General features: G+C 40.6%; 1 protein-coding gene across 1 annotated transcript in view; it reads right to left on the bottom strand.

The window, feature by feature from the left end:
• Nucleotides 1-26,790, bottom strand: part of LOC122764749 (integrin alpha-5-like) — a 71,758-nt gene that overhangs the window by 32,930 nt on the left and 12,038 nt on the right. Inside the window, exons 3-18 of the mRNA XM_044018673.1 lie at nt 25,707-25,807; nt 22,618-22,741; nt 21,266-21,327; nt 21,134-21,179; nt 20,861-20,986; nt 19,957-20,001; nt 19,773-19,816; nt 19,524-19,580; nt 18,282-18,334; nt 16,212-16,420; nt 15,494-15,685; nt 15,368-15,413; nt 15,170-15,280; nt 11,799-11,854; nt 10,486-10,643; nt 3,548-3,685 (exon numbers count right to left, since the gene is read on the bottom strand). Of these exons, the coding sequence (XP_043874608.1) occupies nt 3,548-3,685; nt 10,486-10,643; nt 11,799-11,854; nt 15,170-15,280; nt 15,368-15,413; nt 15,494-15,685; nt 16,212-16,420; nt 18,282-18,334; nt 19,524-19,580; nt 19,773-19,816; nt 19,957-20,001; nt 20,861-20,986; nt 21,134-21,179; nt 21,266-21,327; nt 22,618-22,741; nt 25,707-25,807 (1,568 nt within the window). The remainder of the gene's footprint in view (nt 1-3,547; nt 3,686-10,485; nt 10,644-11,798; nt 11,855-15,169; nt 15,281-15,367; nt 15,414-15,493; nt 15,686-16,211; nt 16,421-18,281; nt 18,335-19,523; nt 19,581-19,772; nt 19,817-19,956; nt 20,002-20,860; nt 20,987-21,133; nt 21,180-21,265; nt 21,328-22,617; nt 22,742-25,706; nt 25,808-26,790) is intronic.

Here is a 26,790-nt window from a genome sequence, read left to right as displayed (position 1 = left end):
AAACCCCAGAATGACATTGAGGATACCAGATCCAGCTCCTCCTGACCTACACAAGCAGATGTGGAGTGCCAGGAAGTGGATGGAACCCCTCCCTCAGCTATATGGGACTCTACCCCATTTGGTAATTCCACAAAACTACCCTTGACAGTGTCACTGGCTGCAGCTGCTTGATGAGAGAGGCTTGACATTTGTTAGAAAAAACTAGTGCCTTAGCCTCCCTGACTCTGGCTGGCAGGAAAATAGTTCATACAGGAGGATTGGTTCTGGCTAGCCACACATGCATGGTCTAACCCTAAACAATACACATATTGATCATGCCCATTCCTCTACTGGTATTTTTATCCCACAACACTAACAAATATGGATTACTAGGCTTGCTATTTCGTCTTTGTCTTTTTTTGTACGGAGTGCCTGTCTTGAACTTTATTTTACTTAGATCTATAACGGACCAGAGACCAAGCCGTGCTGTTGACTCTACTGAGGCATCAATCCCACAACAACACACTCGCGCATGCACGCTCATTACATATCAAAACCTGCTCACTACAGTGCCCAAAGTGGCACTAATTACCTTTCATACAATTAAGATATACAGTGCCCTCCTATAGTATTGGAACAGTGAGGCCAATTCCTTTATTTTTGCCATAGACTGAAAACATTTGGGTTTGACTTCAAAAGATGAATATGATACAAAAGATGAAGATTTCAGCTTTTACTTCCAGGTCTTCACATCTGGATCTGATACACAACATAGAATATAGCACCTTTTTTTTAACCCACCCACTTTTCATGTGAACAAAAGTATTGGAACAGATAGACTTAAAAAGGATTAAAGTGAATAAGACTTAATATTTAGTTCCAAATCCTTTAATTTCATAAGAGGATCAAGCCTGTGACTCAGTGACATCACCAAACCTTTGCATTCTTCTGCTGTGATGCTCTTCCAGGCGTTCAGTTGTTGTTTGTTTTGGGGCTTTACTCCCTTCAGTCTCCTCTTTAGCAGGTCAAATGCAGGGTTAAGGTGTGGAGATTGACTTGGCCAGTCTAAAACCTTCTGATCATCTCCGTTGTATGTTTGGGCTTGTTATCTTGCTGCATGATGAAGGAGCTCCCAATCATCTTTAAATGTTTCTGTAGACTTACTGAGTTCATGTTGCTGCTGCCGTCATGGTTACATCATCAATGAAGATTAAAGAGTCCACCCCAGAAGAAGCCATGACATGATCATGCTTGGGATCATGAGCAGATCCTTTCTTTCTCTTTGGTAAAAGTTCATTTTTGTCTCATCAGTCCATAAATCTTTGTCCCAGAATTTTTGAGGCTCTTTTGGTAAATTCCAGCCTGACCTTCCTGTTCTTCTTGCTAATGAGTGGTTTGCATCTTCTGGTGCAGCCTCTGTACGTTTGTTCATGAAGTCTTCTGTGAACAGTAGATTGTGATAGCTTCACTCCTGCCCTCTGGAGTCAACATCAGCAATATGTAAACTTAAAGGACTCCATGTTGACCCCCACCTACTTCTGTTACTGTATACAAGCATTGTACAACCCATCCTGTTCAATCAAATAACCAACACTGTCACAAAAATAATCGGTCCACAAACTCCAAATCTACAAGAACAAAACAGCAAGGTCATCTCACGCATTGCACATGCAGCATCACAGCCTCTCAATCATCATTTCCAACTCCTACCTTCACAAAGGAGATTCAAAAATATGAAATATAATAAAGCTCGCTTCAGCAGAAGCCTAATACCCTCAGCCATCTCCACCAACATATATATAATGTATGTCATATGTTTTTCCTTTTGTCTGATTTTTTTCATGTTTTATACGATTTTTTTGTTTTTTATGGGCTGAAATATGTGCCACCATAAACTGAATATGAGTCATTTATATTTAAATTGCTAAATTTGAATAATTACATTAAAAAAATGAATTTGAATCACATAATTTGAATTTGAATCACATAATTTGAATCATTGCATTGGAAAAATTCTATATATTTTCATATTCAGCTCTCACATTTACCAGGGAAATGTCTAAAATCTCAGTATTTAACAGAGGAGTCTGGTGTATTTAGTGACAGCACTGCTGTTTCAGTCCCGTGACTGTGTCAGACAGAGTCTGTGCTCCGGTCACGGAGGAAGAACTGAACTAAGACAAACAACAAACAACTGCTTTCCAAGTTTACTCGTTTGTGTGTGTGATTTGTTACCACCATGGATGTATTATAATACATCCACCTGTGTATCTGCGCTCAATTTCTCTTCATTTACTGGTACCCAGATGTCACAGTAAACTGAAATTGAATTGTGAGAACTGAATGTGAAAATATAATTTTTCCAATGTAATGATTCAAATCAAACAATACAAATTCAAATTTTGTGATTCAAATTCAGTTTTTTAATGCCATTATTCAAGTTTAACTATTTAAATTCAAATACAAATGATTAAAATTCAGTTTCTGGTGATGTATATTTCAGCACCATAGTTTTTTTCTGCTGTGACTTTATCTTTTAAGTGAGACATGCAAATGTACAGAAACAGTGAAAACAAATTTCCCTAAGGGGACAAATAAACATGTCACTAACAGTTGTTTTAGGGTCTTTCTTTACAGCTCTCACAATGTCTCTGATGTTTTCCTTGGTCTACCTGTTGGACATGTGTTGCTTAGTAGACCAGTGGTTTCTTTCATCTTCAAAACATTACAAATGCTTGTACTGGCTGTGGCCAAAGTTTGCGTAATGACTGATTCTCTCTTGCTTTTCATCCACAGACAGATCTGTGGTTTTCATGTTGGTTCCACTTCTAAATGCAGTCTGCACATGCAAAACCTGTCTTACCCAATCTGAACCTGAGTGTCGACATTCAGTGATATTTATTGTTTGAATAAACAAAGTAATGAGACACACCTGAGGCGATGGTAGCTCAGCGGTGGAGCGAGTTGTCTTTTAACTTGAAAGGTTGTAGGTTCAATTCCCGGCTCCGCTAGTCTACATGCCGTTGGGCAAGACACTTGGCTTGGGTGGGTTCAAACTAAAGGTGCTATCTTCTATGTTGTGTATCAGATCCAGATGTAAATACCTAAAAGTAAATGCTGAAATGTTCATCTTTTGATGTCAAACCCAAATGTTTTATAAATAAATAAAGGAATTGGCCTCACTGTTGCAACACTATAGGAAGAAACTGTACATTGACAAAGAAGAAGTTCCTTCCTCAGCTTTACATGTTTCTTCTCTGGTTGTGGAATCACTCACAGTATGTATTTGGGTCATCTGACTAGATCAGACTTCACAAAGGACTGTGGTGGTCTGTGGTAAATGGCACGGCCACTGATACATACAGTATATTCCACACTTAAGCACACCATGCACGCAGGTGTAGCTCAGTTCATGGCCACTGCAGGTGATGTGTCTGAGAGAGTGTGGGATCAGCCCTGTACATATGGAACATGAGTGGAGAGAAAGTCTCCACACGAACAGCAGCTCATCATCACAACAACCAGACTCCACCTGTGACATTTATCAATAACATTAGAATATTCTTACCGTCTGCTCTATGAGCTGTTGAGTCCCATAGTTCAGGATTGGTCTGAGGTGATGCTGGGCCACAGAGGCATGAGGATCCAGACTGAAATTCAGACTGATGTAAATGGGAGAAAGTTTATCTCGAAATTCCTCTTCACCCTGCAACAAAGATGAGCAATTTGACTTCAGAATTAACTCTGGATTTTCAGGGCAATGACAGTAGTTCATTCTTATCTAGTTGTGTTGCCATGGTAACACAACCAGCACCCTTACAGTAACTTACAGCAAAATATGTAATTGTTGAGATTTGTGTTAAAGCCCAGGTCAATCTCTTTGAGTGTGTGCACCCCTGGCCTGGGAACCAACTGGAGACAGATCAGTAAGCGAGGACACAAGAAAACTGAACTTTGTAACACTCACTTTCCTGCACCAAAGTCCATACAATATAATTGATGATTTCATATTATTGAACAAAGGAGTTTTTTGTTGGTTTGTTTTAAACACTTTATTCATGATGCTTTGTCATTAAACAGACGACACAGTTAAAGATTACAATGTTACAATGTTTTGTAATCAAAATGACAATAACAACTGACGTTACACAAGACAAAAATAAAAAATATATCATAAATAAATAATAAAAGAAGAAAACAAATGTGCTCCATAGTATACTTTGGCATATCAGTAAAACGTACAATGGGTACGGAAAGTATTCAGACCCCTTTAAATTTTTCACTCTTTGTTTCATTGCAGTTGTTTCATTTTATTTCTCATTAATGTACACTCAGCACCCCATCTTGACAGAAAGAAAACAGAAATGTAGAAATCTTTGCAAATTTATTAAAAAAGAAAAACTGAAATATCACATGGTCATAAGTATTCAGACCCTTTGCTCAGTATTGAGTAGAAGCACCCTTTTGAGCTAGTACAGCCATGAGTCTTGTTGGGAATGAAGCAACAAGTTTTTCACACCTGGATTTGGGGATCCTCTCCAGTTCTGTCAGGGTGGATGGTGAACGTTGGTGGACAGCCATTTTCAGGTCTCTCCAGAGATGCTCAATTGGTTTAGGTCAGGGCTCTGGATGGGCCAGTCAAGAATGGTCACAGAGTTGTTCCGAAGCCACTCCTTTGTTATTTTAGCTGTGTGCTTAGGGTCATTGTCTTGTTGGAAGGTGAACCTTCGGCCCAGTCTGAGGTCCTGAGCACTCTGGAAGAGGTTTTCTTCCAGGATATCTTTGTACTTGGCCACATTCATCTTTCCTTCAATTGCAACCAGATCTGTGCCTTGCCACAATTCTGTCTCTGAGCTCCTTGGGCAGTTCCTTCGACCTCATTATTCTTATTTACACTGTGAGCCGTAAGGTCTTACATAGACAGGTGTGTGCCTTTCCTAATCAAGTCCAATCAGTTTAATTAAACACAGATGGACTCCAATGAAGGAGCAGAACCATTTCAAGGAGGATCAGAAGAAATGGACAGCATGTGAGTTAAATATGAGTGTCACAGCCAAGGGTCTGAATACTTATGAATATATATATATTATCTTATTTCTACATTTCTAGTTTTTTTTCTGTTAAGATGTGGTGCTGAGTGTACATTAATGAGAAATAAAATAAACTTTTTTGATTTTAGCAAATGGCTGCAATGAAACAAAGAGTGAAAAATTTAAAGGGGTCTGAATACTTTCAGTACCCACTGTATATTACGTACATATAGTACAAACATGTGATATATGCTCACAATTCCAGGCCAGGTAATAAATTCACATATTGTATAAAAGGGTCCCACACTTTGTAGAACTTATTCACAGAGTGCATCTAACCTTTTCTAGCTTTATATTCAGCATAACATCTCTGATCCACTGATTGTTTGTTGGAGAATTTGAATCCTTCCACATAAAAAGAATGGCACGTTTGGCTAATAAGGAGAAAAAGGCAATAACCCTCTGTAGGTATGCTGGGTACGTGATGCAGTACCAAAAAGACAACAATCCTAGAAACATGAGATAATCTCCAACAATTAACAATTACCGCAGTTTCACACAGCCATGCAGTGATGACTCCGCCCACGTTGATGCAACCTAAACCGTGCCGTGTTGTACCGTGCCGAGGCGAGGCGGGACCATAGTGGAAAAGGGCCATTATAGTGGAGAATGAGCATTTAAATTTAAGTTTCCAGTTAGAAAAGGTTGTTCGCTGTGAGATAAAGTAGCACCCATATTTCTAACATACTGTAGACTTAACCAGGCATACATTTTATTAGTCATAAGATTTTAGTGTTTGCCATGTTTATCTTGAGTCAGTACATTATACAACCAAACATTAAAAAAAACCTGAATATTCCTGAAATAACTGCCTGGGTAGTTGTACATTTGTTTATATATGTCAGTAGTTATATTTTCATATTGTTGAAATTAAATTTCAACAATATTAACCAAATGTGTTGTTTTGGAAACAGAACATCATTTTAGATTTTAGAATGTTCTCATTAGTTTTGCAGCCTTTTTGGATATACTTTGGAGGAACCATGTTTCTATGTTGTCCATGTTCCCACTCTCCCTCTTCCCTCCTCCCTTCTACCAATCCACTTTGTCAACTACTTCACAAAAAAAGTAGATGACATTCGCTCTTCTTTCTCAACCCCACCTCCTGATCTCACCACTCTACCAATCACAAATTCAGCTCCTTCTCTATCCTCTTTCACCCCTCTATCTCATGATCAAGTTCTTTCCCTAATAACCACCTCTGCCCGCCCCACCTCCTGCCCCCTTGACCCTATCACTTCTCACCTTCTTCAGTCAATTGCTTTTGATCTTCTTCCTTCGCTTCCTCTTTGTTTGACAGAAGTGGCACGCACCCGCAAGGAACATCACAGTGGGAGACTGTAGTGTGGTTGGCTGACCAGGATGCACTGAGAGGCCAGTTTAGGCTCGGTCGAGTTGTGGAGGCCCATCCTGATGTGCTGCTTCAGCTGCTCCATTTCGATGGGGAGAGTCTGCTGGGTGAAACACCCACGACCAGTCGGTCCCAGCGGCGGTTGCTTTCTTCTGGACTTGATCCTTGACGATGTTGTTCAGGAATTCGTAGAGTTCCTTTAAAACTGTCTTGGCGTCCTCAAAGTTGGTCCCTTGATCCCACCAAAGTTTTCTTGGGTGGCCCCTGAGAGCCATGAAGCGCTGGTACGCCTTTAGGAATCCATCCATCGACAGATCTTCCACAATGTCAGCATGCGTCACTCTCGAAGCCATGCAACTGAATACCACACCACGCCGCTTTTCTCTGGAGTCCGTTTACTGTTCCTCTCGTTTCAGCCGCCACTTTTGCTGCAGATTTCATAGGCCAATCTTGAAATGGACTAGACAGGAACTTGGGACCCTTTTGCCACTCTTCCAACAGCTCAATTGCTTTCCCTCGGAGCTCGTTGGAGAGGGATTCATCCCAAGTGTCCTTAGTAAGCTTGCCTTCCTCACAAGAATCACACCTTCTTCACAGGTGTTGTTAGATCGATGGGGTCGTACAATCCAGTGATCTGGCTCAGTGGGACGCGACGAGTTAATGGATTTGCTGCTTTTACTTCCACTTCTCCTTCAGTAAGGAGAGTCATTTGGTCAGGCTTTGCCTCGTTCTTCCTCCCATTTTGACCAGACCGGACCCAGGGCTTGAGGTAGAAGCCCCTTGCTTTCAGGATCTTCTCCACTCCCTCTAGGATCCTCCTCCAGTCGACCGGCTTCTCATGGTAGCTGGGTCTCTCAGAAGTGTAAATGAGGATTGGCTCGCTGAACTTCAAAAGCTCTACTCTTGTGAGTAATGACTTTTGGCCTTTCAGGAACAATAAGAGCTTCTTGAAATGGTTTCCCGGGAAGGCATATTTTTTGGGGCTGCTCACATGTGCAAGCCCCTGGGTTAGCATTTTCTCAGAAAATCTGCTCTCTAAAGACAGTATCACCAGGTGCTTCTGGTCTTGTTTAGTGAGTTCTGGCTCCAATGAGCCGTGGCTTCTCTTCAGTTCCTTTGTCTGAGCCTCCAAACCTGTCTGGTTTGGAGTTAGCAGTGGTGTGGTTAGCATGAGTTGGCTGGTGTGGTTATCAGCCAAGTCCTCCTGTGCTAAGCTCAGCTTTTCTTCTGGTGTCTTGAGGTCTCGATGCAGAGCAGAAACTTCTGACTCTTTCTGGTAGAAGTCAGACTGAAGCTCAGTGAGATTTTCCTGACTTTGCACCAAGGTCTCCTGCAGCTCTGCAGTCTGGGTCTTTACAGAGGTCAGCTCCTTGCTGAGCTCAGGCATCTGGGCCCTCAGTTCAATCTGCTCCTCTACCTTCTTGACATTGACTTCCTGTAACTCTGTCACTTGACCCTTCAGTTTCTCCTGCTCCACTTCAAAGGACTCTGTGAGACCCGCTTGCGCCTGGATACTCTCCCAATCAGACTTCCGGTGCCAATAGTCCCTCCTGTTCTCGGAGAACATAGGCAAGCTTATTGGTGTGATCTTTGCTTTGGGTTTGGGCCCACTGAGAGCTGTCTTCTCCCCCTGTGACTGTATCAAAGTTGCTGGTGGGCACAGTGCTCCTTTGTCCCATGCTGGTGTTGGTGGGAGCAGTGTGAAACCTTGGTGGCCGTGGTGTACTGGTGAGGAGTAAAGCTGACAGTGGGTCCAAAATTAGGTTGTTGAGGCTGTTGAGGAGGTTGATGAGGGGGTCTGGTGCCAGCTATGGTGCCCTGTCTGATAGTTGAGTGGGTGTGAACAGGTGGGGTGGTACTAGCACGAGTTACTGGTCGGGTATGCCCATCTCCCCAACCAGGCTGAGTACCTCAGCCTGGTCGCAAGCTGAATTGAACCGTGCCACGAGGGTGCTTATATCTGGCTCAGCATCCTTGATCCACAGCATTTCCATAGTCTCACAGTACCTTTGCACAATGGCGTCCCTCGTGGCATTTCTCAGTTCACGGTTATTGTCCGTTGGGTCTATCTGTCCCAGTTCTTCAATATATTCATTGCTGGCATCGACGAAAACATCATAGTCGTTTTCCAACCCTGCCAACTCTTGCGACAGTTTTTCTGTACCTAGACAACCAGCGTTGACATTAAGGCGGTTAATACGCGTTGTTAGGTTCCGCTGCGCATTTGACTGGAAAACCTACAGTGGAGAGCTGTAGGCTGTCGACGTCACAATGTCACAGTCTGTGAGGCTCTTCCGTAGCACTGTTAGTGGCTTAACGGTTTAGCTCTTCGCCCAGAAGAGATCTGTATTCCTTGTGCAATCTTCACAGCCTTCCTCACAGCTGCGGCACTTCCTTTAATCCTTCAACGGCTCCATTAGCTCTTTGCTCCGGCTCCTCCGTTTTAGTAATTCACGACTGCTTCACCAGTACTCCGGTCCTGGTACTTCACGATTGTCGTCCTCCGCTTGGCAGTCCGTACTCCACAGATACGGCGCTGACAACGGTTTTACAACTGTCCAGATTTCTTCTGGCTGATCCTTTCAGCTCAATACTCCTTTCTGGAAAGGGTAACCAGAACAAGTATGGCGGGTACAACTCGACTGTCTTTCTGAAGGTTTATTCCACATACACAGTTAAACAGCAGTCAGTTAGTAGTTAGACAGTTAGTAGTTAGTTAGTTAGTTAGCTACTAACTAGAGTTAGTTAGTTAAACAGTTATTAGGTTGTAAAACCGACAAGTTGTACAGGTTTTGATGATAGAAAGATCTACAAAGCCACTTCCAAAGGCACATACGAAGGTTAATATATAACAAAACATGACCTTGACAAGGTGCTTTGATACCAATTACAACAATGAACAGATAAATAGAATGAAAGATAGATAGCTTTGCCTGCTGGACAGTTCTACAGGTACCCTTCACTGACTTCCTGTAGCTGCTCGCATCCGCTTCAAGACTCTGGTGCTTGCATTCCATGCTACAAACGGATCCGGTCCAGCCTACATCCATGACATGATCAAAACCTACACCCAAGCCCGCCCACTCTGCTCTGCATCGGCAAACCGGCTTGCTGCCCCCTCACTGAGAGGATCGCAGAAGCATTCACAGAACTCGAGACTGTTCACTGTCCTAGCTCCCAAATGGTGGAACGAGCTCCCCATTGACATCCAGACAGCAGAAAGCCTCCACATCTTCCGGTGCCGACTAAAAACACATTTCTACCGACTCTACCTCGACTAAGACGACAAAAAAATAAATAAATCACTTGCTTATACATCGCACTTATGACTCGCTCCTTATAGTTTGGCTTACTTGAAGCTCTTACTTACTTCTAGCTCTTTTGTTTGTACCCAAATGTTTAAATGCACTTATTGTAAGTCGCTTTGGATAAAAGCATCTGCTAAATGACATGTAATGTAATGTAAATAATCTGTCGTCATAAAAAAGTGATCTGACTAGCAAAGAAAGGGAAGAAAATAACCAGTCACTATTCAACTCATTGGCTGCCAGCCATTTTCAGAGCAGTGGTCGAATTGATGTCTACAGCAGTCAATGGCAGCCAAAGAGTTAAAAGTAGTATGAGACAAAACATATGATACGTATTTATCATACTACTTTTCATCATGTCATACCATATTGTATGATATGATAGATAAACCTCACATTTAATGAAAGAAATAATCTGAATTGTCTTAACTGGAATTGAAATGTCACTCCCAGTTCCACGATGTAAATGGAACGCAGCATAAGTTTCCTGCCTCCTGAAAGCTCAATTCAGGCTCCACCCCCTGGCTTTGATCCTCTCGATATTATCTTGCGGTCATGAACATGTCAGACCCAGACAGTCTAGTGAGCAGCAAACTCAACAGAATGTCCTGATTCAATGTCTAAAAACGGCTCATGATGCAGCAATATTTACATTTAGCTCCTAGCATCTTGCTCATTTGTTGACCTTCCATGAATTAAACCTTGAAAACAACTTTTTATATGATTTTTTTTTTTTAAATACAGAGGTGTGACTGACCCGTAAATAGATCATGGTGTCATGGCACAGTCGTTCTCCATTGGTGAGTTGGAAGGTCTTCACCAGACTGGGCTGCTGAGTGTCCAGGAACAGAGTCCTCCTTGTGGATTCTTTCTGATTTTGCTTCATTCTGTCTAACTGAACTTCCAACAAAAAACCTTGATGAACACACACACACACAAACACAAGGTAAAAAAACACTGAATGTATGACACACAAGACAAAGACTTTGAAACTGTGGATGCTCCAGCAATTTTTAACTCTGACATGTGGAAGCATTTGGCTTTTTCCCGTGTCAACAAATGAGAACAAACAGAATCCAAATCGTTTTTTAATGAGTACATTTACACATACAAGGAATTTGACTTAGTGTTTTGGGGCATTTAAATAGAATAAAATAAAAGAAGGGCCCTGTGATGGGCTGGTGCACTGCGCCTTTAGCCCTATGTCAGCTCAGATTGGCACAGCACTCCCCGTGAACCTCATGTGGAGGATAAAGCAGTAGAAAATGAATGGATGGAAAATAAAAACCTAAGATATGAAGAATGTATACAGTATCACAAACACAATATTTACCTAAGATGCAGTGGGTTGAAAGGAATTATTTTGATATGGTTTGTGTAAATATGACTCATACATCTACATTTGTTTACATAAGTATAATGTTGGCTTAATTGTGGGTTTGTTTTATGTGGGGTGCTGTTCATGAGAGTGACAGCAGAGGGTAAGAAACTGTTATTGTGGCGTGAGGTTTTAGTCTGGATGTTCTTGCCAGAGGCAAGGCTGCTAAGAGATGATGTCCTGGGTGAGAGGGATCAGCCATGCTTTTACCTGCACACCTCAGAGTGTGTTGAGTATGTGTTGAAACATAACATAAACGTTTCACTGATGATACAATACATTACTTGTATGTTTTCTCCATTTAAGATGATCTAGATGAATGGAAATTCTCCACCAACAACATGTAGTGGGTGCTTTTTATCATGATGTGTAATAACATTAACGTACAGTGGTAAACATTATTGTAGTAAGTTCCCTCTTGTGTTCTCCATACAGTTCAAACTACTGCAGCTGCCCACAAGACAACAGTTATGCAGAGAACACACAACAATACACACCAGTGCATTTGTAAATAAACACGCACACTTCTCTAAACTGCTGAAGCCCACAATAAGCGATCCTCTATTTACATGATTATTCTTTTGTCTTAATCTCAACTGCCAAATTGTCCACAGTGAAGTCCAACATAGCTGTGGCTACACAAAGAAAGCAAGGTAATGGGGACCATCTGTGTGTGTGTGTGTGTGTCTTACCTAGACGAGAGGGGAGGTGCTTTCCATGAGCCAGCAGGCAGAAACTGATGCTGATGCTGGAGAATGCAAAAAAAAGAGAAAAAACTCTTTACATTCACTTACACTGAGCGTATACAGATGGATTTACACTGAAGTATTATTCAAGGTTATAATGAGTAAGCTCTTCATATAATCAGATACTAATGTAGTTACAATGTTCCTTCAGTGCATTTACATTCATGATCCTTCTGAACTGTGTTTCTGCTGATTCAGTCGGATTATAAACATATAGTCCAGTTTCTGTTTACTGTCAACTCTATTTTATGTCACATCAGAACTAAGCTACTGCTGATGATGATGTTGCTGCCGTGTCACATTAAAAAAGTCACTGTGACCACGATTCCTCATCTACAGCACTTTTTTTTACCAAAATACAAAAGGCAAATTGTAATAGATACACTTGCAGTAGTTTAAAGCCATTTACACACCAGACCTGTTAGTTTTTGCAATTTATAGTGTAAATCCCAAAACCTGTATCAATGCAAGTGATGTTCTGGGTTTAATTTTTTCCAAACAAGGACAAAGTGTCACTACTGGTACACATGTATCCAGTCAGAATGCATGGTATTGACAATGTGTCGTATAAAATAGTAAAATTGGTGAATACACACAGCTGAGATTTTAAGGGAACTTTCTGAAATCTTCAAACTGAAGCAATGAAGTGAGCGTTGTATACATAATTCACCATGATCTGTGTTTGTCTACACATCCTGGGTACAATGCAATTCTTAGTGTGGTTGTGTTCAAAGAATTTCGTGTTCAGTACTTGTGATGTGAATGTGGTTGTTTAGTTTTGTCTTGTCTCTCAGTTGTTTTCTATCACTGGAATATATGACTCTCACACATTCTGAACATGACATATTGTTGCTATATTGCTCCCTTTTCCGACAATTTCAATTCTTTCCTTTCCTTTCTTCGGGCTACACGGTGGTTTAGTGGTTAGCACTCACGCCTTGCAGCGAAAAGACCCGGGTTCGATCCCCAGTTGGAACAAGGGCCTTTCTGCATGGAGTTTGCATGTTCTCCCAGTGTGTGCGTGGGTTCTCTCCGGATTCTCCGGCTTCCTCCCACAGTCCAAAAACATGCAATGTGGGGATTAGGTAAATTGGACACTCTAAATTGACCATAGGAGTGAGTGTGAGAGTGAATGGTTGTTTGTCTCTATCTGTGTGTGTGTGTGTGGCCCTGCGATGGACTGGCGAACTGTCCAGGGTGTACCCCGTCTGTCGCCCGATGTAGCTGAGATTGGCACAGCACCCCCCGCGACCCTCTGGTGGACGATAAAGCGGTAGATGATGACTGACTGACTTTCCTTTCTTCTGTAAACTGAAGTTTATAAGCTGCTCATTCTCCTGCACCAAAGTCCATAGAGATGTTTTAAAGCTTACAGGAGCTGCTGGTCTTCTGCTGTCTCACTGAGAAGTTTGTGTCATGCAGGTAAATCTGATTTTTCCTTGTGTCCCTGCTGATACCCATGCCCTCCATGTATTCATGTGGTTCCCAGCACCAGTGGCATGCTTATGACAGTCAGTGTTGATTATGTGTCAATACTCTGAACAAAGAAAACACCTCTTTAAACCACACGAGCTGAAAATCATAGCGATTAAACTTATATGCTACTCACTGTGGTCATATAAAGGCTCACATGAATCTGGAGACTTGCTGATTCCAACTATATAAAAAAAATCTTCTCCTCCGAGCTCGACCTGGGAGACTGAGTGTTCTTGGAATCACTCGCCCAGTTTGGGTGTTATAGCTCCTCGTGTTCTATCAACACTGGGACCACAGTTGCATTTACTTCCAACCTCCTCTCTAGCTCCTCTCTCAGCCTTATATATAGTTAAATATCTTGAAACCTTTTATATAGGCACTATCTCTCGCTCTCTAAATATATATATATATATATAGAGAGAGAGTATATAAAAGGTATCTCTCTCTATATATAGGTATATACATATATATATATATATATAGAGAGAGAGAGAGAGAGGTAGTGCCTATATAAAAGGTATCTCTCTCTCTCTCTATATATATATATATATATATGTATATACATATACGTATATGCCTTTCACTGCAGCACCTTGTGGCTGACAAGGACAATGAAGAGGGACCGTCGTCTCGGCAAGCTAACTGGCTAGTTAGCTGCTAACATTAGCGTAAACAGAGAGCTAACTTACTACTTACTCATATTGATAGCTGTAAACATTAACATTAGCGATGACAATTTGATTAATTAGCCTAAGCACACATATTTCATGTGTTTTCTGTAACGTTATAACAGTGTAGTAACGGTGTAACAGTGTAGTAACAGTGTAGTAAAGTTGAATACAGTTGTGAGCACTGAGCACAAAATGCACTTTTGTTATATTTGAGTCAGTGAGACCAAAACTTTAATAATTCCTTAGGTGCCTACTTCATTGTAGTTACGTTTGACGCCAAAGAAAAATGAAAGAAAAACATTAAGTAGGCCTATTTATTTTTGTGTTGTTTAGGCCAGTGCCTTATCAGTTTACTCAGCTGTTTGTTGTTTGTTGCTACAAGCATGTTTCATTAAAGGTTTAATGAGCTATCATCTTAATTTTCTTCATTTTTAGTAGCATATACCTTAAACACTTCAAGCTGAACCCTAATGATTGTTATATAAGAGCAGCTGCATGCTGGTGCGATAAACTGTATGTTATACATTCAATTTACATATGATCCGATAAGTCGACTAATCCAAAAATAGCCGGTGATTAGTCGACTATCAAAATAATCGTTTGTGGCAGCCCTAGTATATACGTATAATATATATATAGAGAGAGAGAGAGAGAGAGATAGTGCCTATATAAACGGTTTCAAGACGTTTACAACCATTTTCCAACATTGTCATAGCTCAGGACTCATCTTTCCACATAACTGCTCCACCTTTTACCCACTTCCTCTTCTCTGCCTCCACTGTCTTATTTTTGTTTCTAAGACAAAACCAATAAACACCAACACAACACGTTCTTGAATGAACCTCCTGGGCAGATAACAGGCTGTCACCATACTCCCTAAATAGAATGGTGACACTGAGACTGACAGCAGGGTGGTACAGTGTTTTTTCCTCTGAATATTGTGAGTGCAGAGAAGAGCCGCTTGTGAACATGAAGTCATTTGACATTCTGGTGAGGCAAAGTTCAAAGAGCTGAAATTGAAGAAACATGTGCGTTACATAACTTTCCATGTTTGGCTCACTTCTCTCTTCACTCTTCTGTGAACCACATTAAAGCTTTTAGCTGAACCATTAAATACGTTAGATCAGTATATAATATTCCCATCAATACACAAGTGGGGATGAATTTTACCAAGACACATCAAAGGTTTCTGTCATAGTGATGAGCCGACAAGTCTCCTCTTGATTGAACATGGTGGGCTGCACTGTCAGGGACACGCTGGCACTCACGATTGGCCGAGCCCTGATGGAAGAACACAGAACACAGATGAATGTGGAGGAGAAAGCTTTGTTTCAAGTCTTTGTCACAAAGCTGAGTGTGTTAGCATACCTGTACAGCACTGCTTTATCCAGCCCAAACGCCCCAACAATCAGATCTGCAACAAAGGACAGTGAGTGAAGTGAGAATACCCTACGAGCAAATGAAGTGCTGACAGATTTCTGTGAACTGCAGTACCTGGGTAGCCATTTTCATCCACATCCCTGTTGCCCCGCAGAGCAAAGCCAAAGCTCGCTGGGAAAGAGCTAGACGCCCATTGGCCAGAGAGTGTCTGAGTGGGCGTGTTCATCAGTCCATTAGTATGACCGTTATAGATGAGAACCAATCCCTGCTGGTCGTCTCCTCCATAGGGACAGCCGATGGCCAAGTCTGATTGTACACAACAGTTTTGTCAAACTCTTGACACAAAATGTTGTGTTGTATCATTGTGTTGTATTTAGTTGTAGTTAAGATGAGATGAGATGAGATTCAACTTTATTGTCATTACTCAAATACAAGTTTCGGGTAACGAAATGAGGTTTGCATCTCACCAGAATTGCAACAAGCAGAAAGTGCAAGAATATGAATATATATGTACAGAAGTAGATTTGTTCTATGAATAAGTATAAATATAAAAAAAACAGGTTGTATCATATCATGTATTTCATTCATTAAAGGTCCACTTTTTAAGAATTAGTGACATCTAATGATGAGTCAGCAGACTTCCTTTTCTCAAAGGTGTAAGGGAGCAATGGTGACCCACAGTGAGGTGTATTAGATGTCACCACTTCTTCTACACTGGACCTTAAAGTTACCTGAAGTTTGTTGGACAATGACAAACAAGTATTTAATATTTAATGTTGTGTTACTGTATTGCTGTTCTGAGTGTATCTCATGTTCTACGTAACACTGCTACCATTGAATCCATCTTGGTTGAGATCGCCGAGTGGAGCCAGTGAGGTGCCAAACCGGCTGAAGGCCTGTCGACCGAGGAGGTGGGAGTGGCCTTCCTCCACAAGCAGCGGACCCTTCTGCAGGTACACGTACACCTTCCCCAGCTCCTCCAGACGCCCACTGGACCCACGCAGCATGAACAATGGAGCTCCCACCACCAGGTCATCCAGACTATTCAAGCAGAGATAGGGTGAAATGAATGCACTTGACCATTGTATTATTTTAACATTGCTGTCAAGTTAATTCAGTGATTTAAACACATTTCATTTGAAAATTATAGCTGAAAAGGCTGGACTATGAATGAATGTTATTAGTTTTGTGTAAAGTATTGAAATTATCTACAGTCTCTCAGTCAAACACCAGCTATTGCATACATTGGCTTTCCAAGCCTGTACGCTGTACTGGTACAGGCTTTCATCATTCAAACTCCGCCCCCCTTTTATAAATGCTAGAGCTGTTGCTTTGTTGCTTTTTTGCCTTCTCTTTCCACTGCTTACAGCGCGTTATGATAAACTGAGACGTTCAACTCGCTGAACAACAGCAGAGGGGATTTTCTACACAGCTGTAACTAACCTGGACTGCTTCCCCATCTCCTCACTCAGCTCTCAGCCCACTTCTTGACATTTTTCAAAATGAGGCATTTACATTCTTTGTAGAATGAATTGGTGGGCTAGACTGTGGGATACTAATGATGTAGCTGATGCAGCTATCATCATCCCTCCCACACACTGACTGCTGTAAGTGTATGAAGGTATTTTGGTAGCAAAGCTCGTGCATATCTGTGCCAGTAAGTTCACACATTCTTGATTACAGCTACAGAAATCCCTGCTACACCTCACAGATGAAAACGTTTGTCGTTCACGGTGTTGCTACTGTCACCACACTATATCATTATTATTATTATATATAAAAATGGGGAAAGTGTCTTGTTGTAAGTGGAGAGAAAAGTACAATGTAACAGTAACATCTTTGTTTCACCATGTGAGGACATGAACACGTGTTGTAAACCTTCATGTGAATGCATGCAACATAAGTCTGTGGAACATTGTCTCACAAATGCATTTATTTATAGGAAAACATTTTTTTTTACAGTTGCTTGAATCTGCTGCTACAAGTTTTCTGCAGCTGTCATTTTTGCACCATAGCTGACTATGATATGTGGTTTAGTTGACAGCCATGTTGATTAGTCAGAAGACCTCCTGGAAATGTTGATTGGCCAGAATTCCCAACGTTCCCACCTAAAGACTTTAGGTGTGTCACTTAAGCACATCACAGTTGGCTGTGGTGCAAAAGTGAGAATGTGAGACTTGTAGCAGCGGTCAAGCAGCTGTATTTGTGCACATGTAAAAAAACAAGTGTACAGAATTTGACCATATCGTCACAGTGTGAAACATGGGGGTGCAAATGTGTGTTACAACTCTTTTAACTTGTGATGCACAGAACAGGAGTTGTGTGCCTTTCATGAACATGTGTGATGGTGTAACTGTTGTAAACGTTGCTTTTCTATGTTGTTCAAACTGTAAACGCTGGACATGCAGTTCTGATCCATCAATAAGGAAATGATGTACAACACAGTGACTGAGCCAACAGTATGACCAGGGCTGTTTCTCAGAATCAGTGTAATGTGAAGAGAGAACACTCATTATTTCAGACTTATTTACCGAATTCTATGTACCAAGCAAGTTGTATAATCCTTCAATACTGCTGAAATTGTTAAGTGAAGACACTTTTTTTCAAGGAAAAATAGTCAGGCATAGTTTTGATGTTTATACCTGTCTGTTAACTAATCATCGCTGTGTTTGCCATAAAATGACATGTGTGTGATTGGTGCAGTTCTCTGTCTAAATCCCATCACTTTAAATAAATTTAAGAAGAGTTTTCAGGGTGTGAATGTGCTGCAGACTGAGTATACACATCATTTTAACAGGAGCACAGGGTGAAAGGGTGCATGGGTAACAGTGTCTGTCTCTGTGAGCTCTCCACAGTTCTCACAATCTCTCCATCTCTCCTGTTTAAGGTTTTTTTTACTCACCCGTCGTTGTTGATGTCAGTGGCTGCCACTGCGTAACCAAAGTAGGAGCCCATCTGGAAAACATTACATACAAGAGCCGTTCAGCCTGTAATCACACCATGGTGAATTTTTTCATTTTCCTGTCTGTGTCCTCTTGCACCACAGCCCTCAGAAGCTATATCTTACAGAATCTCTTAATCCTTCAATCCCCTGGGGTCTCACCTTCTCTCTGTGAGTTCCTGTAGAGGTAGATGATCCAAACTCTTTTAAAACTCAGTCAGTGAACAGGCCTGAAGAGCTCAGTTGCTTTTTCAATAATGAGTAATGTTATGACTCTTACATCAAACACATTTGTAATGTCACACCACTTATTACTTCTTAGCTTTTTTAGTACTTTTGTATGGAGTGAATGATAAAAGGTTGAGCAGAGAAAACATCGCAGACATCAGTATCTAAACACTTCACATTAAATCTTATGACAGCGTTTGAAGGCCGTCCAGTGACATCACAGAGCCACTGCATCTGGAGTTCACCTCAGATCACTCTCAGTGACTTCACAGTTTACTCTTTGCCGTTCAGTCTGAGGTCAACACCTCTGTACCTCTGATGACACAAACAAAAGACCACCTAGTAACATTTCAAAAGAAAGCAGCAGACACTTTCAGTGAAATCACGGCTGCCAGCTGTGACATCAGTAAACATGGACCAGTGCAAACATGGAAGTGGGCTGGCACTTAATTTGACCGGTATTTTGAATACCGGCACTTGTATTTGTGTGCAGACGTGCATCACAATAAAGGCTCACGCTGTGGACACGAGTTTCAAATTTTAACTCGCAAGATAGAAGAAAACTGCCAAACAATCTGCAAACACAAGACAATGAATGACTGTGGGAATGTGACGTTATGGTTTTCCGAAAGCAGCGTCTTCTCTGTCTACACGGAAACGCCAGATTTCCTTACTCTGGGAGGCGTTTCCAAAAAATACAGTTTCAGGTTGAACACATGTCCAGCCAAAAAATATTTACGTATTTACTTGAACAAGTTTCCTGTGGATGGCCCCTTTATTATTTGGACATTGACCTTTGACACTTTTTTTTGCCGGCCAAATTCACATGACAACGGCCAAATGCCGGCATACACCGGCCAACGTAAACCCTGGTGGGAGGGATTTAAAAAATCAATGACTGACTGTGTTTGTTTTACAGACGTCAGATTCCTTCATCTTCAGAACATGCCATCTTAAGTGTGAACATGCACATACCTGCTCCCCTGTCAAGTTGAGCACAGACTTCAGATTCCTCCCATTTAATATAGAAACCTGTGTTGGAACAGACAGGAGTCAACAGTGATTTAAACACTGACCACATGCTGTCAATAATACATCATGATCATTTATCCAGCTTTCCTCATTTTTCTTGGATGTAAAGTGTATTTTTACACAGTTTATAATACTAGTTAGGTTTTGTTTTAATTCAGAAAGATGTAAAATTCTAATGTGGGAAGTCCTTACTAAACCATACAGCATGAGTCCTTTTGGAACTCCTGTTATGAAGTCTGTAGGAAAAGAGAAAGAAGCGAGGTGTTGGTGTGAAAACAAAGGTATCTCAATGATTTAATAAAGTCTTTACAAATGTATATTTGACTGTAATGAGGACAAACATCTCAGGTGTCAGAACTGTAAACATGAGCCTCACCTTCTTCATCGTCCCCACTGAACTCACCACCGGCCACAGAGTAACCTGAAGGAAAAGTTGAGATTGAACTGAGTTTGGATGTGGAAGTTTACCACAGACTTTAGAGGCATTAAGAAATATATATCACTCGTGTTGATGGTGTCACCATTTTAAGTTTTTATGTTTGCCACGTTATCCTGCTGTTAACCAGCCTCTCCCTCATCGGAGTCAACAGAGAAAACCTGTGTTTTTAAGTCACATGTGAGTCTGCTCACTTACATAAATCTGAACAAGTCATTTCAAAAAGTCACAAAATTACACATTTTGTGACCCACACAAGTCATGGGTCAACAACTCCTATGTGTCATGGTGTAATGTTGCAGATTTCCTCCATGGACTTTGGTGCAGGAGAGTGAGTGAGTTTCCAGACATTAAGACATGGCGCAAACATGTCCTTCAAACATGAGCTAAAATCAGTTCTTCCTTGTGTCCCTGCTGACAGCCATGTTTTCACTGCCGCTATCTCACATCATCACACTATCACACTCACTTCACACACATTCATGACTGGAACTGCAATTGCAGGGGTACAATAATATTTGATGGGGATGATGCCTCATTGTAAATTGTATTTCTAACACATTTGAATTGTGTCCTTCCTAACACTAGAGAATGACACATACACTTCACAAATTATATGCCAAGAAAAGATCTTAAAATAACATTTTGCTGGGATTTTTGATTCTTTTAGACACATAATCCACAGATTGATTTGGCAGAGATTTTTCCTCTGGATGGTCTTCCTGATGCAACCCTTCCATTTATTAAAAATCATAGGTGACAAAAAAGCATAATGCAAAATTAGAATAATACTGCCTCTTTTGAGCAAATGTGATGATGAGTTGTTTAATGTGTTCATTCTCACCAAGGTAACTGTCGTCATAGCTGCCCTGCACCTGCTGGGTCTGAATCTGCCCAGCGACTGATAGCAGGAAATAAGACGGGTAGTAGGCTTTCACAATCTCTTCTGTGGTGGCTGAGATCAGTTGCCCTGTTCCATGGAAGGGTTACAGAGGGTTAAAGGTCAGCGGTTAAAATAAGACATGTTGTTTCCTTGTTAGTTCTGTTGCTTGATTGATCCCCTGGATAGTTCACAATCATTTCCATACACACATACACAGTGTTCCTGTGAGCTCACCTTGCCAGTAGAAGCTGCCAGGTCCTCCAAGCACAACCCTCCCGTCCTGTAACACACATCACAGTAACACACACACACTCTGCTTTAAGTCTAATGTACAGTCTGCTTACATCAGCACAAACAAAGACTTACCTTAGTGAAGTCAGCACTGAATCCTCCCTGACAGTATCCCTGTCCAGCAGGTCCATGTCTCTCTGCAGTGAACAGAACCAACAGAGGGGAAACACTCCTGACTTTCATATTTCATGATTGCAACCAGGTATATAACCTGATTACAGGTGTAGACCTTATTCCTGCATGCACGACAGGAGAAATCATTGTGTTTGGAAAATCAGAAGCAAGATTAAAAGTGAACCAGATGTTTCCAGAGGCAAAACTTCATGATGTGGGTAAGTATGAGCCATTATTAATCTCCTTTAACATCTTATTTTATACTTGATTTTCCTAACATGTATAACTGCATTGCTGTAACAGTTTGTGGGATCAGACGTCCGTCCATCCATCCATGTGTTGGTAACATGTTATACTATCATTGTTGCTTATGCTCAACATAAACTGTCCCATGTCTAATTGTAACACTGCACCAACAGAAAATAAGAAAAACTGTTAGTGGTGTGAAAATGTGGTTGACCTTTGACCCCAAATGCACATCATCCAAAGAAGTCACCACAGTGTGCCTCCACATCTATGGTTTGTTGGAGATGGATGCTCACAATGATACTGATGCTAAGTTGGCATTAGAGGACACTGGAATGTAAACTAGAATTTTTTAGTTTTATTAATCCCCTTAGGGAAAGTATTCCTCTGCATTTGACCCATCCTAGAATTAGGAGCAGTGGGCTGCCATACTGAGTGGCGCCCGGGGAGCAATGGTGGTTGGGTACCTTGCTCAGGGGTACCCCAGCCCTTTTGGCCGGGTGGGGATTTGAATGTGAAGATAACAGGAGAAGGACATGATGATGTTTGAGGACCAATGAAAGATGGACACTGATGATAATAACATCAGGAAGTCTGAATCATGTCTTTGTGTTTTCTGACTAAAGACACACATTTAAGTTTACATGGACACATGTAATCTGAATAAAAATATGCCGCGTAAACACACTAATCTGAAAACAGCTCATTCAAAACAACTGATCGTCATTCAGATTGGTGTTCATATAAACAATCAAACCGTCACAGATCATGACGTAAACATGACTGACTGAAGAGATGATCTATTTAAAGAACACAAAAAAGAATAATGAACAGATACAGAAGTCACACAAGTGGAAGAGGAGGGACATGAGACAGACAGCGACCTCTGAGGGGACAGAAGTGAAGCTGTTTCCTCTGCTGAGACAATGTCAAAGTAGTTTATTTTGACTCGTTTGATTTTGGATTCGAAGAATTGGAAATTTAAATCCGACAGTGAACTTTTGCACATTTGACGGCCGTGTTGTTTGCCATCTTGTCTTATTATCTACTTTCTATCATTACTGTACCTGTTCGACAGGGGGCGTACTCCACAAACGTTTTAAGGCTGTCTACAGAGAGGTAGCAGGTTCCCGTAACATCAGCAAAGGGCGTGTCATGTTCTGTCCTCCAGTAATACCTGGGGGCACAAGCCTGGAAACAGCAGAGAGTCGGCTTGTTGAAAAAGGAAAAGGATTATGTTTCCTTTCCTAAAAGCTTTAAAGTGGTTCTAAATCCCTTCAGTGAACAACAACAATGCTATCATGTATGTAAACCTCTTACAAGTCTCTATACTGAGTCTTTAATCTGAGGTTTAGGTCAAGTTCTGGTATGGATGACACATTTCTGTCATGATGAAGGCACAACATAACTCATGATGCACGTATGAAACAGTGTTAATCAATGACTCATCCATGTTGTACAAGTATAGGATGCTGACTCATAGCCAACATTGTAAAAATAGCATAGTATCTTAAAATGTTGATAATAAATCTGGCAGAAGAAGAATGACCAACAGCTGAGTCAACATGAAAACTTCAGATCTCTAAACTGGTTTTCAATTTATTTTCAATGCAAAACCACAAAAACGCTAATCCAGAGCTAACGTGTTGTATGCAACAAACTAGCTCACAAAACACAACAGAACAGATGTTAGCCATGGAGAAATGTATTGGAGTATTGCGGTCTTGAGCTGAGTGTGACACTGTAGAGTCCATTGTCAGACCTCCTCCCAAAGTGTGACGTTTGGGAGGAGGTCTACAGTGTTCACACGTGTGAACACATGACACATGACACAATGATCTTACAGGTCAACAAAGAGCAAAAACACCATAGAAGAAAACAGGTGATGGTTAGAGAATAAAACAAACAGAAATTTTAAAATACCTAAGAAACACAAAAAGTGAACAAGGAGACTGAGGTGCACATCAGAATCAGACAATGACAAGCACAGGAAGTAAAGTTACACTAGAATAAGCTACAAAAGCACACAAACACACGTACATCACCACAAACATGGAAATGACACAAATGATATAAGGCATATGTGTCAAACTGGTGGCCCGGGGGCCACATGTGGCCCTCCAATCGATTACATGCGGCCCACCCACCACTGTGTGAGGTGATGGAATAGAGACAGAATATAAGACTAAATGTATTTGCCAGCAATATTTTATAATAGTAATAAGACATTGGGTTGTAATCATTGCTTTATTAAATGTATTACACTCAACATGAAATGACATATATTTAATCTGTTTTAATCACAATTATCCTCGGCATTATTTTCAATTTAATTCTCCATTTTTGTGCATCATAAATATGTTTTTATTGTGAATCATTTTATATCAAAACAAACACTTTTACTTTGCAATTCTGTCTAATATCATAATGAATATCTTATATTGCCCACCGGCAATAAATAGTTGTTTTTTCCACTTGTTTTGCTCTATGTCGGCCCCCGCTTGGCCAGACTAGATGCTCATTGGCCCCCAGGTCATTTGAGTTTGACACCCCTGATATAAGGAATAAGGAATGATTGAAAACATTTGAAATATCATGTAAGTCAAACTAACCTCTCCAGTGTTTGACTCATTCACCAACACTTTTTATTCCTCATACATTATCTGTACATACTGGTTTGTAAGCTGAATCTTGTCTGCTGGTTGTTTGCCAACATATTAATAACAAAGATTATTGATATATATTATATACAGTCATGGCTGAAAGATTTTTTAAGTATTTCTCCCAGGAAATTATTGCAATTACTCATGTTTTGTTATACACATGTTTATTTCCTTTGTCTGTATTGAAGAAATACAAAAAAGCAGAGAAAAATATATGAATTGATTTGACATAATTCCACACAAAACTCCAAAAAATGGGCCGGACAAAATTATTGGCACCTTTTCAAAATTGTGGGTAAAAACGTTGTTTCAAGCATGTGATCCTCGTTTAACCTCACCTGTGGCAAGTAACAGGTGTAGGCAATATACAAATCACACCTGAAACCAGATAAAAAGTACAGACATGGAGTCAATCTTTGCATTGTGTGTCTGTGTGTGCCACACTAAACATGGAGAACAGAAAGAGGACAAGAGAGCTGTCTGAGGACTTGAGAACCAGAATTGTGGAGAAATATCAACAATCTCATGGTTACAAGGCCATTTCAAGAGATCTTGGTGTTCCTTTGTCCACGGTGCGCAACATAATCAAGAAGTTTAAAACCCATGGCACTGTAGCAAATCTCCCTGGACGTGGACGAAAGAAAAAAATTGATGTAAGGTTGCAACTCAGGATAGTCCGAATGGTGGATAAGCAGCCCCAATCAACTTCCAAACATATTGAAGCTTTGGGGTTGTTTTGCTGCCTCTGGCACTGGGTGCCTTGACTGTGTGCAAGGCATCATGAAATCTGAAGATTACCAAGGGATTTTGGGTCGCAACGTAGGGCCCAGTGTCAGAAACCTGAGTTTGCGTCCTAGGTCATGGGTCTTTCAGCAGGACAATTACCCCAAACATACCTCTAAAAGCACACAGAAATGGATGAAAACAAAGCGCTGGAGGGTTCTTAAGTGGCCAGCAATGAGTCCGAATCTTAATCCCATTGAAAATCTGTGGAGGGAACTTAAAATTGCTGTTGGGAGAAGGCACCTTTCAAATATGAGAGAACTGGAGCAGTTTGCAAAAGAAGAGTGTACCAAAATTCCAGTTGAGAGGTGCAAGAAGCTTGTTGATGGTTATAGGGAGAGATTGATTTCAGTTATTTTTTTCCAAAGGGTGTGCAACCAAATATTAAATTGAGGGTGCCAATAATTTTGTCCGGCCCATTTATTGAGTTTTGCTTGTAATTATATTCATTTGGGGTTTTTTTTCCCCTCTCTTTTTGTGGTAATCCAATGCACACAAAGGAAATAAACATGTGTACAACAAAATGTGTAAATGGCATTCATTTTCTGAGAAAAATGGTGCATTTCCTGGAAAAAATCCAGGGGTGCCAACACTTTCAGCCATGACTGTATAAGAGATGTAAAAACATGCAAGCAACACCAACCAATTTGCATTAGTTGGAGTATAATGTGCACTAATAATGCACTAATGTTCAAAAGTCAAATTCTTACCACGATGCTGTTGCCATGGGAACGCACGGTAGCCCCAAGCCACTGATGGGACTTATATTCAACCTGAGTGTTCACGTCATTAACATAAAAATATCGATCACCTAGAGGAACATGGAAGAAGAGGAGACATTTAAAACCATGTTGAAAAACACTTTTTATTTCTCTAGGATTCAATGAGTCAAAGGAGTTGCTACTTCTATTTTTTAAACGTTTGAGTCAGGTTACCTTCATGTCTCATAACACTGTAAAAAAACACAACTGCTCACACTTTTACCCAAGAACAAAAGCTTTTGTGTGATATTTTTTTTACTGGTCCTGATTTCTTCAACATGTGGAACTTGGGTCACACCCCCCATATTTCACCATGCAGCATCAGAGAGATTGTTGTTAATATTTAAAAATTCTGGCCATGCATCTTTAATACAGTACAAGTTTTCATTGAATTCTGGAAAACAAACATTCCACAAACTGTAAACTGAGCAGGTAAAAAATATTATGAACTAAATGAGAAATAAACAGTGAATTAAGCAGAAACACAGTATGCCCAGTCCGACTCCTTTAAATTAAGACGACTTCACACGCTTACCTCTTGCATTAACTTTGACATAAATAATGAAAATAAGGGAAACAAGTGTGACGTATGAAAACACACGACTCTGTCAAAAGAAAAAACGAATTTTAAAGAAAATTATTATGAGCTTTGTCAATTTTTTTTGTCGGCCAAATTCACGAGAGGCTAGCATATACCAGCTAAGCTTATCTTAACAATAGGTTTACTTTTGTTTTCTTTAGAGGCTCAAGTTCCTGGTACTAAAATACCATCAGCACTGTCTACAGTACATGTCAGTCTATATACATATATATATACACATATATATGTGTATATATATATATATATATATATATATATATATATATATATATATACATATATACAGTACATATATATGTGTATATATATATATACCTCATACAGTCATACTTAAAAAAACATCAACATCACAGAGTGGTAAAAGTGGTGATGGCAGGGAGCTGAACCTCTGACCTCAGACTGTTGTGTTTCTCTGCTCTCCATGATGTTGTC

Source organism: Solea senegalensis, unplaced genomic scaffold (genome assembly GCF_019176455.1).
Source record: "Solea senegalensis isolate Sse05_10M unplaced genomic scaffold, IFAPA_SoseM_1 scf7180000017644, whole genome shotgun sequence".
Classification (NCBI taxonomy): Eukaryota; Metazoa; Chordata; class Actinopteri; order Pleuronectiformes; family Soleidae; genus Solea; species Solea senegalensis.
Note: the sequence above shows the minus strand (reverse complement) of the source record. Positions and strands in the feature narration are given on the sequence as shown.